This window comes from Crassostrea angulata, chromosome 8 (assembly GCF_025612915.1).
Source record: "Crassostrea angulata isolate pt1a10 chromosome 8, ASM2561291v2, whole genome shotgun sequence".
Classification (NCBI taxonomy): domain Eukaryota; kingdom Metazoa; phylum Mollusca; class Bivalvia; order Ostreida; family Ostreidae; genus Magallana; species Magallana angulata.
The window spans coordinates 57,474,788-57,490,727 of NC_069118.1; the positions used below are offsets into that span (position 1 = coordinate 57,474,788).

A 15,940-nucleotide genomic window follows, 5' to 3' on the forward strand; every position below is an offset into this window, starting at 1 on the left:
CCCGACTGGTACTCAGGTCTCTGCGACTGATACATTGCGACTGGTGCCCTGCGACTCGTACCCTGCGACTGGTACCCTGCGACTGGTACCCTGCGACAGGTACTTTGCGACTGACACTTCATGCTCAGAACGCAAATTATTATTTTCTATAAAACAGAACAGAGTTTAAATGCGCAATTAATTGTTTATCTTCCATAATTTTCATGATCTTCTATCGTTACTTTATACCAAACACCTTTGATTAACCGCATTAATTCTTTAAAATATAAACATACAAGTCCACAAAATCTTTTAAGTACTAATGATGAACAGAAACAATTAGAATGATATTCTAATATTTTAAAATTAAAATATTCTGCACGTTTGCATGTTATTTTTTGTTGTAATAGTTAAGGGTCTTTTTATAAATGTTGTCAGTCACAGCGTTACAAGATTATTTAAAAAGACAATAAATTTGTACATCTATAACAATGTAATATTAAGAGAACTCAATGGGCGTGGCCATTTTGAGACTGTATTGATCTCCCATTGGGGAAAAAACCTCTGTATAATGATATAAGTATAAACACAAGTTTAAAAGCTAATTTTTAATTTCTAAAAATTATAGTTTGTAGCTTAACAAATAATTTTGAAATATTAAGGTAGATCTGATGGTGAATTCGTTGACCACCACCCCCACCCCCTTAAGTCCATGCAGGCCTCAGGATCTAGAGCATTATTTTAGATTCAAGTTCAAATTTTACTCCTTTACAAAAAAGAATATGTATTATAAAATTACGCTTGAAAATTGTTACTATCAACGTTACATAGAGAAACATTTTAATAGCATTTCATTTGTGACCCCCTCGCGCCAACGAAAGATATTAATATAAGTTTTAGAACTTGTTTATCAATCTTTGTAAAATAAATAAAGTTCAGTTTCAGCATTTCATTTTTTCAATGTTTTCAATCAGAAGACAATATTAAAGACGGTGCACAAGTTTTGACTTCAGTCTAAGACTGTCTCACGATCCTTTAGCTAGATACTTCACCTGTTTTGACTGTTAACTACATGTACTTGAACCATTATATAGGTACAAAAAAGAGCACTTAGCCATATGATTTAACATATTTGACCTAAAATTGAAAACAGTCGGATTGTGTTAAGGTACCTGAAAAGAAGATTAATTAAAATCAGATTTCTAGATTTGAATTGATTGCAATGGTCAGAGCATATAGTAGTTTAAATCAGACAGTGTTATTTTAAAAATTAGGATTACCTCTTACCCACAGTTTAAAAGATCTTATTCTATAGAAGGCTTAAAGATTGGACCCTACTTAGAATAACACTGTACATTTCTAACTACAATACAAATGTGTTAATACTTTATAAATTCTCACTTTACACGGTTAAACTGTAGTTAATCCCAAAACGTTACGACAGTTGTCCCTTTCTCATTTGTTGGCAGATAAAATACAAGGTGCTTTTAAAGTAAGTTTATTTGGCCAGTACTAATTGATTTCGTTATTTACATGTATGTAAGTTGAAATGCCTTTCGGGGCCCATGATTGGTCAATAAAACATCTTGTGTCGTTTTAGTGGTTTTGGCGGGAAAACGGCTTTGGCAATCGCGGGTGTCGCTAATTAAAGGTGACGTATACGTATGTACGTTTTTAGATAGGTACATTAAGAATGAGCTATGTCAAACCGTACGCTAGCTTTGTTTAAGAGGCTGGATAGTCAACAAATTGTTGTCAGGTCTACCTTAAACTACATGTACCTTAAAAATTAGACATGATATTTTTTAGTCATTTTGTCACTGCTTGATCAACGATTTCATTTTAGTCGAACTACATATGCGGCATCAGCAGTTTGTGATCAAACTCGCACCCATAGGCTTCTCTCAAGGAGATAACTATAGTATAAATCTGACCACGGTCATCGAGCCGTCATAAAAATCAATGTCGGGCATATAGCGTGCCGTACACATTACGTATATAAATACGTGTACAGTAAGTACAGTACGGACCTGAAATATCGCATCGTATACACTAAATATATTAATACATGTATAGTAATTACAGTACAAACCTAAAATATCGTGCCGTACACACTAATTATATAAATCCGTTTACAGTAATTACAGAATGGACCTGAAATATCGTACCATACACACTAATTATATAAATCCGTTTACAGTAATTACAGTATGGACCTGAAATATCGTACCATACACACTAATTATATAAATCCGTTTACAGTAATTACAGTATGGACCTGAAATATCGTACCATACACACTAAATATATAAATACGTGTACAGTAATTACAGTATGGACCTGAAATATCGTACAATACACAATAATATATAAATACGTGTACAGTAATTACAGTATGGACTTGAAATATCGTGCCGTAGACATAAATATATAAATACGTGTACAGTATTTACAGTATGGACCTGAGATAGCGTACCGTACACACTAATTATATAAAAACGAGTACAGTAATTACAGCACGTACCTGAACAGGACACTCCATCAGACGACAGTTTGTAGCCCGGATCACAGGAACACGTGTCTGTGCCGTTCAATTTGGCGCACTTTTTTGTTTGGCATGTCGCAGTTTTAGTGTCATCACAATTTGCCTCCACTGAAATACATGTATATTTAACTTTAATGTTTTTCAAAAGCTAGAAATGTGTCCTACATCAGTCTTATCCTGAGCATCATTTTTTATGGATTTAGAAAAAGATGAAAAAGGATACGTAAATTTGTAGGCAATGGTTTTACCAACGAAACAATACTTAGGTATCCTTGACTTTATTCACTAATAAAACTACAAAAAGCCCACCAACATGTCTTTTACTTCATCTAACATTTGTGGTTTTTGTACATCTACATACGAACGAAATCCAAATAAAAGGTTCGTGATATTTCTGTTATTTATCGACTTGAGACATATATAAGGGGTTGTTAACGATAATAATTAAATAAAATTAAAAAAAATATATAGAAAAAAATTGGAAAAGGAGGAAGGGTAGTGCACGGTCCTGTCCACAAGCACCTGTGTTTCCACGCATGCAATAAAGGCATAAATTGTATTTTTATTGAATACCACTGTGAGCAGACGACATTCACATACCTGTGCAGGTTCTTTGATCGGCTTCCAGTCTGTATCCAAGTTGACAGGAACAATCGTACCCGCCATTTTTATTTACGCAAGTATGTTCACATTCATGGCTGGATGTTGAACATTCATCAACATCTGAAATATCAAAATCCAATTGATGAAGTGCCGACCTTACCGATATCTGCTTTTAGTTTAATTTATTATTCTTAAAAATATTTTTCATCTCATTATTCCTCTAATTCTTTTAACGTTCTCTGTCTCTCTCCCTCTCTGTCTGTCTGTATCTCTCCCTCTCTGTCTGTCTGTCTGTCTGTCTGTCTGTCTCTCTCTCTCTCCCCTTACCGTTACAGGTTCGCTCGTCTGAGGCCAGGGTGTAGCCCTCCAGACACCCACAGGTGAAGGAGCCCTCGGTGTTCGTACAGTTCCGCCTCTCCTGTCGACTGTCACAGTTATGTGTGTTCTCTGAGCACTCGTCAACATCTATTGGACAACAGGCAAAGAGAGAGAAATCGTTATGATATTGGACACAATATTCAAACTCAGCTAGAACAATTGTTAATAATTCCATTGCAAGCAATGGTTGGTTTGATGTTTGTATATAATTCCTTGCCACGGCTCATTTGCTAGTATCTTTCAGCAAAATAAAAAAAGAAATAAACCATTTATATATGGCCAAATATTCAGACTCAATGATAATTGTTGTCTCGTTGCAATCCTTGTTTGATTATTCTCTTACTGAATTCACTCCCAATAATCTTTCTGCCAGGTAGGTAGATTTTATCACATTATAGTTCAAGTTATGTAAAGACCAAACATATACAAGGGCCAAACAAGGAAATTACGTAGACAAAAAACGCTGTCTTGTCAAATATTTTTCATTGAAGGTGTAATATCCCTCTGCTATTAACTTTGACATATATTTTCAAAAAAAATTCATATTGATTTTCATCAAAGTCAATATCAATTGATTCATATGAAACAAAGTTTAAGTGATGAAGCGCTGCTTGATTTTTCAAAAATTGATAATGTGTCTAATCATGATATGAAGAAAAACAGACATAGTGATTAGAAAAAGCAGAATTTTACCATCGCAGAATATAATTAAAAATCTAAAATGTATATGAAAATAATGTACAGTCATATACATTTTCAATTCATATTACAAAACATATTGAAGCGCTGCTTTTTTGGTTCAAAATACCACTTTGTTGAATAGGTTTGCAACAAAAATTGCTTCAATCAGCAAGAGTTATCTTTCTTTATCGTAGACTATTGAAGGTTTTACATACATGTTTTACATACAGTGCACGATAAATTGCCACAGTTTCTAAATTTTCAGAAAAGGTTTTCTGTTTTTAAATTTGGATAGGTATATAGTAAATGGATATATGTTTAAGAAATCCTAAAAATGTAAACCAGAGCATTTTGTAATATAACACAAACAGAATAATCTTCCAGTAATTGGTATGATATCAATATAGGGATATATTGTCTTGAATCAAATGAGATATTATGTGTTTTTCTTCAATTTGTTTTCCAATATCTGCTTCCTCAGAAGAGAAAACCCTTATTCATATTTAAACATTTGAAATGTTACAACTTTTAAACGATTATAATTAAGTCTAGAATTTGTAATTGTCTTGGTCACATGTTTTCTAATTATAATTCATTCAGCTCTGTGAACAAGCTATAGATAGAGAAATAAAAATATTCTATTCAAATATTCTCTGGCCTAGAACATCAAACATGCACTGTACATGTACTGAACAAGTACATAAAATTTAGTTATATTTAAAAATAGAATTAATCCATCAGGGGAGGGGAAAGGGGGAGGAATAGTCATGTAAATATTGCCTCATAAATACTTTATCATTATGATACATTTCTTGTAATATTTTGTAAAAGTTTCCATAAATTTTTGCCCCCTGTTTCAAAAGACCCCCTGGGGTTCAGGTCGTTCCGTTCAAATTTTCTGTTACTATATTTGAATTCAAATAAGTTTATCGCCTTTCAACATAAATTGGGACCCAGCACCACATCCCTTCTTGTTTCATGCCTCAATAATTGTGAGTTAAAGTAGTCCGAGTATCGCACTACGTCATAATACGGATTTTACAATATTGGTTCGACTTTTACAAAGCGTTTTTGATACCCGGTATTGATTTTGCTCTACATCGCTGTTGTAAACAATGGCAATAATAAGCAATTAGAACGGTAATATATGTATTTCATGAGAGATATAAATGATTAATGTTGAGAAACTCGATTCTGTTAAAGTAAAATGAAAAACGAAGTTTCTGATTAACCAGGATCACAGGTATGCTTATATCTTCTTTGTTTTGACCCCCCCCCCCCCCCCCGAATTTTTCTTTTTCTTTTACTAAAACCGGTTTAAATTTAGAGACAGAAGCTATTTCGAGTTTAATCAATCATCAATTAATTAATGTTTAAATGATATCTAACGTTGTTGACAGATCTAGGCAGAAAACTGTAGCAAAATGTGATTTTTACGGAATTTTCGTCAGGGTCTACTTGGTTTGGAGCTTATAGCGTGAAAAGTAATCCGTCAACATATAATTTATTTTACCAAATCTTTTTTCTAAGATGTCAATCTATAGAATAAACACCATGAATTTAAGTTTGAGCCCATAAAATAGTAACAAAATTACCAAACGCGATACCAGCATTGCATTTTTTGTATTCTATTTTGATACATCAGGTACATAAAGCGTACTTACTTACAAAAATTTGCGCAAAATTATTGATGAGATATGGCTTAAATAAATATTTATACTCTATTTTGTCTGTTCAGTTCTAATTTTCCCAAAATTGGTAATTATTTTTAGGAAAAACGGACGTCTGGCAAATTTCATAATTGTCAATAATTTTCGCAAAGGGGTACACCCTTCTGAGAGGTGATAACAAACAAACTAGCATGTAAACATACATATTTTCTTTTGTATATGTATTGCTAGAATATATATTTATCATTTAAAGCTACGCTATTAATGACTGAGCCCATTTAGTGCCGAGTATAGGACTACCTTAACAGAAACAAAGTGATATTATTTTCTACAGAAGTTATCTCTCTTATCAGAGGGACATTCCACCTTCCCAACCCTAAATATCAATCATGTATTTAATACTTTGATATAATTTAAAAAAGAAATTTAGAGTAGAAAAGATTTACCGAGAGAAATTTTCATTATTAACTAAGCATTTATTAATTAATTAAGACTGCATTATGGTTTATGGGAACAAACACGTTTTTTAAAATAAGAATATTAATACTAGGAATATCAATAAATGCTTGGTGGAAAGATGTATTTTATCATTAGGAATACAAGAACAAATGAAGATAAATTTTATACCACATAGATTTTTCTAGAATTAATTTTTATAGAATAAAAGTCCATACATATCTGTTAAATGATCCCAGATTCATTGAATATATAATATATGTATATAACGCACTGAATTATAATACATCATTCAATTTGTAAAGTTTCGTTCTATTTGATGAAATCGTATTTTTGATATGCGATTTTTAAAGGTTTTAGCGTTCTTCTACCACTACAGAGCTCGGTAAAGCCTAAAATATGACGCCGACTCTCAGATTCACCGCGAGTTTAAGAAAAATACCCTGTCTATGCTAAGTTTTAAACACTAAGTCTTTTGTGCCTTCCCCGCAATATATAACAATATTTTACCACTTGACATCTTATTTGCTCACAATAGTTCGAGAGGCAATAGTGTGCTCTTCCATGTTTGAATTCCATTTTCTTTACCGTATACAAATATACACCTCTCCGTTTACAGATGACGGACCAATATTGGAAAAATATATCTACTGATAATCTAGTATCAGGCAGTTTGATGTCCAAAACAAAGTTTTTACCACCTCAAAAACTTCTTAAACTGAAGCACAGACTTGCGACTAACGTACGTTACATATTTTGGCATCATTGGGCATTTTCACAGTCTGTGTCGGCGTTTTTCAGAGTTGAACCCTTACTGTTATGACCTCATCAGAGTAAAACAGACTAATAAACGTACATATAGGTACAGATAGACGGACGGACGGACGGACATTCTTACCTTGGCAGGTTCTACCGTCCCCCGTATAACCGGCTTTACATGCACATTTGTAAGCCCCGGGGGTGTTAGTACACGTTGCTAGCGCGGAATTGCAATCGTTGGAACCATCACACTCATTAGTATCTGAAAATAAAGTGATAAATGCTTACATAAATTCAAACCACTTTGAATTTCAACAGCAGTTTTATAAGAAGAAAGTCTGATTTTAGACAGTTACCTTCCAACGTACGACATTGAAAATTAAAATATTCATCGGCCATTACAAAAGAAGACCACTGTCCCAGTTTTTTTTAATGTGAAAAATATCGAACTTTTATAAAAAGGACATAATTACTATTTGGTTACACTTATGATAAGTAGAAAATCTGAGAAAACGCTATCCTTAAATGAAAACATCTTTTGATGTAAAACAGGAATATAAATGGTCTGTTTGTAGCTTATAACACACCCAACATCATAAATCAAGGATTCCATGGAAACCCAAGATATCACTGATTGTTTGCATTTTGGATGTGTGTAGTACTTATATTAACATGCCCCTCATCCTAACCCAATAAGAAGAATACTAATGGTTTACCTTGACAGGTATCGCCGACCTTAGTGTACCCACTGACACAGTTACAGTCGAAGCCCTGGTCCCGATTGACACACAGGGAGTTAGAGGGACAGTTAGCGGTCCCCAGCGTACACTCGTCTGCATCTACATATTCAAAAATGAAAAAATAACATATTTGTCAGCATCTCAAATATCAACAATTTAAACTCATATTTGGAATTTCAAGGATATAATTTTTGGACTTATTTGTTAGTAACTCAAACACAAATGTAAAAAATAATCTCAAACATTAGTCAGTATTTCAAATTTCAACGATAAAGAATTAATTACTGGTCAGCACCAGGAATTCAATATTTTAAAAATATATATTTTATTTTTGGACATACATGTATTTGTAAGCATCTCAAACGTCAACAGAAAGAAATGAAATATTTGTCAGCATCTGGAGTTTTAAATTTTTTTCTTTTATATATATATAACAATATATTTGTCAGCGTCTCAAATTTTAATGATATACAATGTATATCTCATTCGTCAGCATCTAAAATTTCGACGCAAACACACTTCACCTGCATAACTTTATAAAAGTTTTACAGACCGTTTTAAAATGATTGAATATGAATCTTAGTTGGTCATGACGATATAATTAATGCAATGCACTTCTTTTTTTATTTATTTATTTTTTTATTTATTTATTTATTTTTTTTTTTTTTTTTTTTATAAAAAAATGGTCCCTAAATCAATCTCGATTCATCACTTCTAAAAATGCTATTGGCTTTCGTTTTTACCAAAACAATGCTTGTTTTATCATAGAAAAATTGCTTGCTTTAAAAAAAACCCACTTTATATTGTCCTACACCTTATGAAATATATAGTTATCCATTTGTACCATGTTTTTTTTTTCAAAATCCTCAGTTTTATGAACCAATCAAAAGGCAGACTTTTAACATCTTTTCTTTGTTATGCTATCCTCCATAAATCATCCTTTAAGCATTCATTGATTCATAGACTCTGTTTTAATCCGTTTAAACATTACAGTCATATGTATTACAGTGCCATTAAAACATTTTTCTTTTCCTCGGTGAATATTTCTCCTAACTATGATATAAACATTTCGAAACCTTATTTGATGCAACATTTCTGTACAATATCAAAACCCCATATCTTTTCAAAAATTCATTTAACAAAACAAACCATCTACATGTATTTTAGACAATGCCTTTAACAACATATACCTATTTGATATATAAAAAACTTAGTAAGTTTTTTTTCAAAATGAATCGTTTAACAAATCATCCCATCTTTTGAGTACTTTGGACTTTGTGCTAGGATATTATCGCTATGACAACCACTCACCCACACAGACGGTGTCCTGGGATTTAACGTACTGGCTGCTGACACAGTTACAGACATAGGACCCCACTGTATTACTACACGACACATTGTTAGCAGCCAGACAGCGGTGTAGTGTAGCATTGCTGCATTCATCAATGTCTGGAAGAGAAAACGTCAGATATATACATTCTCTCTTCAACATATACTTCTACACTGGTTCTGCCTCAGGTAACTAAATGTTTTGCGAATTATTACATCAAAAACGGTTCTTTTTTGGTTATTTCATAAGATAACATGGCCACCCGAAGATAACTAATATCTGATGACTGATTCAGCACCACCCAAAGACAACTTGTATCTAAATGACTGATTCAGCACCACCTAAAAACTACTAGTATCTAATGACTGATTCAGCACCACCCAAAGACTACTAATATCTGAATGACTGATTCAGCACCACCCAAAGACTACTTGAATCTAAATGACTGATTGAGCACCACCCAAAGACTACAAGTATCTAATGACTGATTCAGCACCACCCAAAGACTACTAGAATCTAAATGACTGATTCAGCACCACCCAAAAACTACTAGTATCTAAATGACTAATTCAGCACCACCAAAAGACTACTAGAATCTAAATGACTGATTCAGAACCATCTAAAAACTACAAGTATCTAACGACTGATTCAGCACCACCCAAAGACTACTAATATCTGAATGACTGATTCAGCACCACCAAAAGATTACTCGTATCTAAAAGACTGATTCAGCACCACCCAAGGACTACTTGTATCTAAATGACTGATTCAGCACCACCCAAAGACTACTAATATCTGAATAACTGATTCAGCACCACCCTAAGACTACTAGTATCGGAATGACTGATTTAGCACCACCCATAGACTATTAGTACCTAAATGACTGATTCAGCACTACCAAAAATCTACTAGAATCTGAATCTAAATGACTGATTCAGCACCACCTAAAACTACAAGTATCTAATGACTGATTCAGCACCAGCCAAAGACTACTAGTATCTAAATGACTGATTCAGCACCACCCAAAGACTTCTAGTATCTGAATGACTGATTCAGCACCACCCAAAGACTACTAGTATCTAAATGACTGATAAAGCACCACCCAAAGACTACTAGAATCTAAATGACAGATTCAGCACTACCCAAAAACTTCAAGTATCTAAATGACCGATTCAGCACCACCCAAAGACTACTAGTATCTGAATGACCTATTCAGCACCACCCAAAGACTACTAGTATCTAAATGACCGATTCAACACCACCCAAAGACTACTAGTATTTGAATGACTGATTCAGCACCACCCAAAGAATACTAGTATCTGAATGACTGACTCAGCACCACCCAAAGACAACTTGTATCTGAATGACTGATTCAGCACCCCCCAGAGATTAAGAGTATCTGAATGACTGATTCAGCACCAGCCAAAGACTACTTGTATCTAAATGACTGATTCAGCACCACCCTAAGACTACTTGTATCTGAATGACTGATTCAGCACCACCCAAAGACTACTAATATCTGAATGACTGATTCAGCACCACCCAAAGACTACTTGAATCTAAATGACTGATTCAGCACCACCCAAAGACTACAAGTATCTAATGATTGATTCAGCACCACCCAAAGACTACTAAAATCTAAATGACTGATTCAGCACCACCCAAAAACTACTAGAATCTAAATGACCGATTCAGCACCACCAAAATACTACTAGAATCTAAATGACTGATTCAGCACCATCTAAAAACTACAAGTATCTAACGACTGATTCAGCACCACTCAAAGACTACTAATATCTGAATAACTGATTCAGCACCACCCTAAGACTACTAGTATCGGAATGACTGATTTAGCACCACCCATAGACTATTAGTACCTAAATGACTGATTCAGCACTACCAAAAATCTACTAGAATCTGAATCTAAATGACTGATTCAGCACCACCTAAAACTACAAGTATCTAATGACTGATTCAGCACCAGCCAAAGACTACTAGTATCTAAATGACTGATTCAGCACCACCCAAAGACTTCTAGCATCTGAATGACTGATTCAGCACCACCCTAAGACTACTAGTATCTAAATGACTGATAAGGCACCACCCAAAGACTACTAGAATCTAAATGACTGATTCAGCACTACCCAAAAACTTCAAGTATCTAAATACCGATTCAGCACCACCCAAAGACTACTAGTATCTGAATGACCTATTCAGCACCACCCAAAGACTACTAGTATCTAAATGACTGATTCAACACCACCCAAAGACTACTAGTATTTGAATGACTGATTCAGCACCACCCAAAGAATACTAGTATCTGAATGACTGACTCAGCACAACCCAAAGACAACTTGTATCTAAATGACTGATTCAGCACCCCCCAGAGATTACAAGTATCTGAATGACTGATTCGGCACCAGCCAAAGACTACTAGTATCTAAATGACTGATTCAGCACCACCCTAAGACTACTTGTATCTGAATGACTGATTCAGCACCACCCAAAGACAACTAATATCTGAATGACTAATTCGGCACCACCCATAGACTACTAGTATCTGAATGAGATTCAGCACCACCTAAAGACTACAAGTATTTAAATGACTGATTCAGCACCACCCAAAGACTACTAGTATCTGAATGACTGATTCAGCACCACACAAAGATTACTAGTATCTGAATGACTGATTCAGCACCACCCAAAGACTACTAGTATCTGAATGACTGATTCGGCACCACCCGGACTAATAGTATCTGAATGACTGATTCAGCACCACCCAAAGACTACTAGTATCTGTGTTGTTGGTTCTATGTAATTACTTACCCACACAGTTTTTGTTAGTTCCATCAAGTCCATACCCTGCAGGACAAGAACAAGTATCCACATCGCCTATCTTACCACAGGTGTGACTGCAGCCATGGTTGCTGGCACACTGAAATTTGGCTGCAAGTAAAGCATTCAGTTTTACACATCAACCAATAAAAAAATGTATATGGCTTATATACAGTACAGGAAGGGCATAAGCCCATCAGTGCCCCCGATGATTAAGTGGCGGTCGCCAGATTTTTGTGTCCCTGATGATTATGTGGCAGTCATTAGATCATTGCCCCTGATAATGTGGCGGTCGCCAGATTATAGTGCGTCTACTGATTATGTAGTGGTCACCAGGTTATAGTGCCCCTAATGATTATGTGGCGGTTGCCATATTATAGTTCCCCTGATGATTATATGGGGGTCGCCAGATTATAGTGCCCCTAATGATTATGTGGCAGTCACCATATTATAGTGCCCCTGATGATAATGTGGCGGTCGCCAGACTATAGTTCACCGGATGATTATATGGTGGTCGCTAGATTATAGTGCCCCAAATGATTATCTGGTGGTCACCATATTATAGTTCCCCTGATGATTATGTGGTGGTCACCATATTATAGTGCCCCTAATGATTATGTGGTGGTCGCTAGATTACAGTGCCCCAAATGATTATGTGGCAGTCACCATATTGTAGTTCCCCTGATGTTACTGTGGCGGTCGCCAGATTATAGTGCCCCTGATGATTATTTGGCAGTCACCATATTATAGTTCCCCTGATGATTATATGGGGGTCGCCATATTTTAGTGCCCCTAATGATTATGTGGCAGTCACCAGATTATAGTGCCCCTGATGATCAAATGGTGGTCGCAAGATGATTTTGTGAAGGCCGGCAGATAATATGTTTTTCTCATTGGCACAAATCCAATGGGCATCCATGACCATCAGTTGTTAGACAACAAAGTTTACAATATTTCAGACATCAAATTTCACTGCTATCATAATATTATATCAAACTTACATTCACATGTTTTACCGTCCCCCTTTAATTTGAAATCTGTTGGACAGGAACAAGTATATCCGCCAATTGCGTTGGTGCAATATCTGTTCTCATAGCAACCATTTGCAGCCGATTCTAAGCATTCGTCAATATCTGTTAACAAATTATTATACTTTAAGAGCTCAATGCATGTACGTTTTCATTACAAAATATGTTTACTTTGTTTCGTCCAGGTTAGACTTTCAAAGCCAATTTAATATAATACAACAAATCCTTTATATATATATATATATAAATATATATATATATATATATATATATATATATATATATATATATATATATATATATATATATATATATATATAGTGTGTGTGTGTGTGTGCTTTATATCATCTTTGAAACATCTTTGAAAATGCTTATTTTTCCACAAGTATTCTTACATGCACAAAGGCCTTTTATTGTACTAAGTTTTCCTGTTTGAAAACTATCAGATACTTAGTGTCAAGTGCACAGCCACCGTGTCTCCGCTACTGTTTGTCTCTCTTTTCGTCTGTCTGTTAGCTTGTATGTTAGTCTGTCTGTCTTTCAGTCCGTTTGTTAATCTGTCCGTCAGTATGTACGTAAGTATGTCTGCCAGGATTTTTCTTTTTTGACTCACCGTTACACCGTCTCCCGTCAGCGTCCAGTGTGTAGCCTCTGAAGCAGGAGCACGTGTAACTACCGATATTGTTGATGCACGTCTGTTCACACCCATTGGTGCTTCCAGGTGCACACTCATTCATATCTGTAACACATACACTCAGTCCATGATCGTAAATACCAAATTTATATATATATCATTGCTAACATATTTCATAAAATTTTAATTCCCACTTATTGCGCTTATCAATAAAAAAAATTATACCTGAAAAATACTTTTCCATATACAATAAGCTAATAGATATAAACGCAATGTATTATAAGGACCAAAAGTTTTGCTTGGATATTAACCAAATTCAAAGCCAAGGAAAGCGCTTTAGAGTGATAAGATTGGTTTTTGGTAGAAATATATTGTTTTATATTAAAAAAGGCTTCCGTTTTTTAACGATCTTATTTAGTACAAAATTTGTAAGAAATTTTTTAATCATTTTTTGGGTCGTCACTTCCGGTCCCGAGATATTTAAGATTTTATGTTTTTGCTTGATTACGATTTTTCTCCAAAATTGTTAAAGATAAAAATTTTCAGGGATAGTGGGAGAGTCTATAGCCACAGTGTCTTTCGCATATCCGAACGTCGGCCCTCATTTCCGGTCATAACCAGAAGGAAATAAAAAACCTTAATTTTTTAATTTTCTTAACTTGATTTCTTTTTTGCTTTTTATTCGATATATATAGACACTCTCAAAATTTCCGAATATGATTTTAAATCGATCCACGCATTCACGAGATTTTGGGCTACAAAGTCCCGAAGCGAGAGTCCGCATAGCTCAGTTGTTAGAGTGGCGGGTTCAGTTTCCGAGTTCCAAATATTTCGTATTTCTTTATTGTGATAAGATATATGATTTTATATTAGAAATGATAGATTGTACTTATTTCTATTTTAATTTTATCAAAAATCACAATAATACCGACTTTCTAAAGTATAATCTAGGTATAATTATATATCTATTTAAAATTCTAATAGAGGGTTCAAAGGAATTTGATGAAGCGTTAAGAAATGATAGAAAAGAACAACTATCCCTATTGTCTACTTCATGGTGCACTCAAACGGAAGACCTTTAATTGCTTGCAACGAGCGTCTAGTTGTTATTAGTATTTCATTTCGTACCTGCACATGTATAGCCATCGCCAGTAAATCCACTGTTACAACTGCACGTGTAAGATCCGGCGGTGTTTGTACAACGTCCGTGCTCTTTGTCACAGCTGTGGGTGGCCGCGGACGCACACTCGTTGATATCTAAAAACAAAAGAGAACGAAAGTATATTTATATACTGTTAATTCAGTATAATAATAGAATAAAAATAAGATTAAAAATTAGAATAAGAATAAAAAAGAATAGAAGTTGGTTTAAAGTAAGAATACCGTACATTCCCACAACAATATACTATATGCAATGTCTTCAAGAAAATTTAACATGCAGATTAACAATTAGAATAACTATTACCTTTTTTTATTTGCAAAGACTATAGGTGCTGTTGACTACTGAAAAATAGCTTTTGTGATAACAAGTCTACATTTAATATCTTAAAAAGAATTATTTAATATCGGTAGACAATAAGGGGCTCTAGAATATAAATATCCTGCAAAGTTTATAGCGCGCAAATAAAGTTTATTTTAGACTTGTACTAGGATCTTTGCTTAGGTTTTGACTTAAATCCATGGTGTACATTATTACAGGAATCTTTGGTTTACAATTTTTCTAGAATGTTCAGGTTACAGTATTGGTAAAATGTTAAGTTTACAATATTGCAGTAATATTTGCTTTACACATTGCAAGAATCTATCTAAAATATATGGTTTACAGTATTACAGGAATCTTTGGTTTACAATCTTTCTAGAATGTTCAGGTTACAGTATAAGTAAAATGTTAAGTTTACAATATTGCAGTAATTTTTGCTTTACACATTGCAAGAATCTATCTAAAATATATGGTTTACAGTATTACAGGAATCTTTGGTTTACAATCTTTCTAGAATGTTCAGGTTACAGTATTAGTAAAATGTTAAGTTTACAATATTGCAGTAATCTTTGATGTACATCTATGGTTTACAGTATTAGAGGAATCTTTGGTTTTCTATATTACATGAATTTTAGTGAATAATTTTACATGAATCTTTGGTTTACAGTATAACTGAAATCTTTAGTTTACAACAATGCGTGAATCTTTGGATTACAGTATAACAGAAATCTTTTATTAACAGCATTTTAGGAATCTAAGGTTTACAATATTACCGGGACCTTTGGTTTACAATATTACAGAGATCTTAGGTTTACAGTATAA

General features: G+C 34.2%; 1 protein-coding gene across 2 annotated transcripts in view; it reads right to left on the reverse strand.

The window, feature by feature from the left end:
- The window catches only part of LOC128158922 (serine-rich adhesin for platelets-like), a 93,279-nt gene that overhangs the window by 11,062 nt on the left and 66,277 nt on the right, over nt 1–15,940 (reverse strand). For both annotated transcript variants that reach the window (XM_052821912.1, XM_052821913.1), the window contains exons 28-37: nt 14,767–14,895; nt 13,618–13,743; nt 12,978–13,109; nt 11,968–12,087; nt 9,123–9,260; nt 7,788–7,910; nt 7,211–7,333; nt 3,455–3,592; nt 3,125–3,247; nt 2,504–2,632 (exon numbers count right to left, since the gene is read on the reverse strand). In XM_052821912.1, coding sequence (XP_052677872.1) covers nt 2,504–2,632; nt 3,125–3,247; nt 3,455–3,592; nt 7,211–7,333; nt 7,788–7,910; nt 9,123–9,260; nt 11,968–12,087; nt 12,978–13,109; nt 13,618–13,743; nt 14,767–14,895 — 1,281 coding nt within the window. The remainder of the gene's footprint in view (nt 1–2,503; nt 2,633–3,124; nt 3,248–3,454; nt 3,593–7,210; nt 7,334–7,787; nt 7,911–9,122; nt 9,261–11,967; nt 12,088–12,977; nt 13,110–13,617; nt 13,744–14,766; nt 14,896–15,940) is intronic.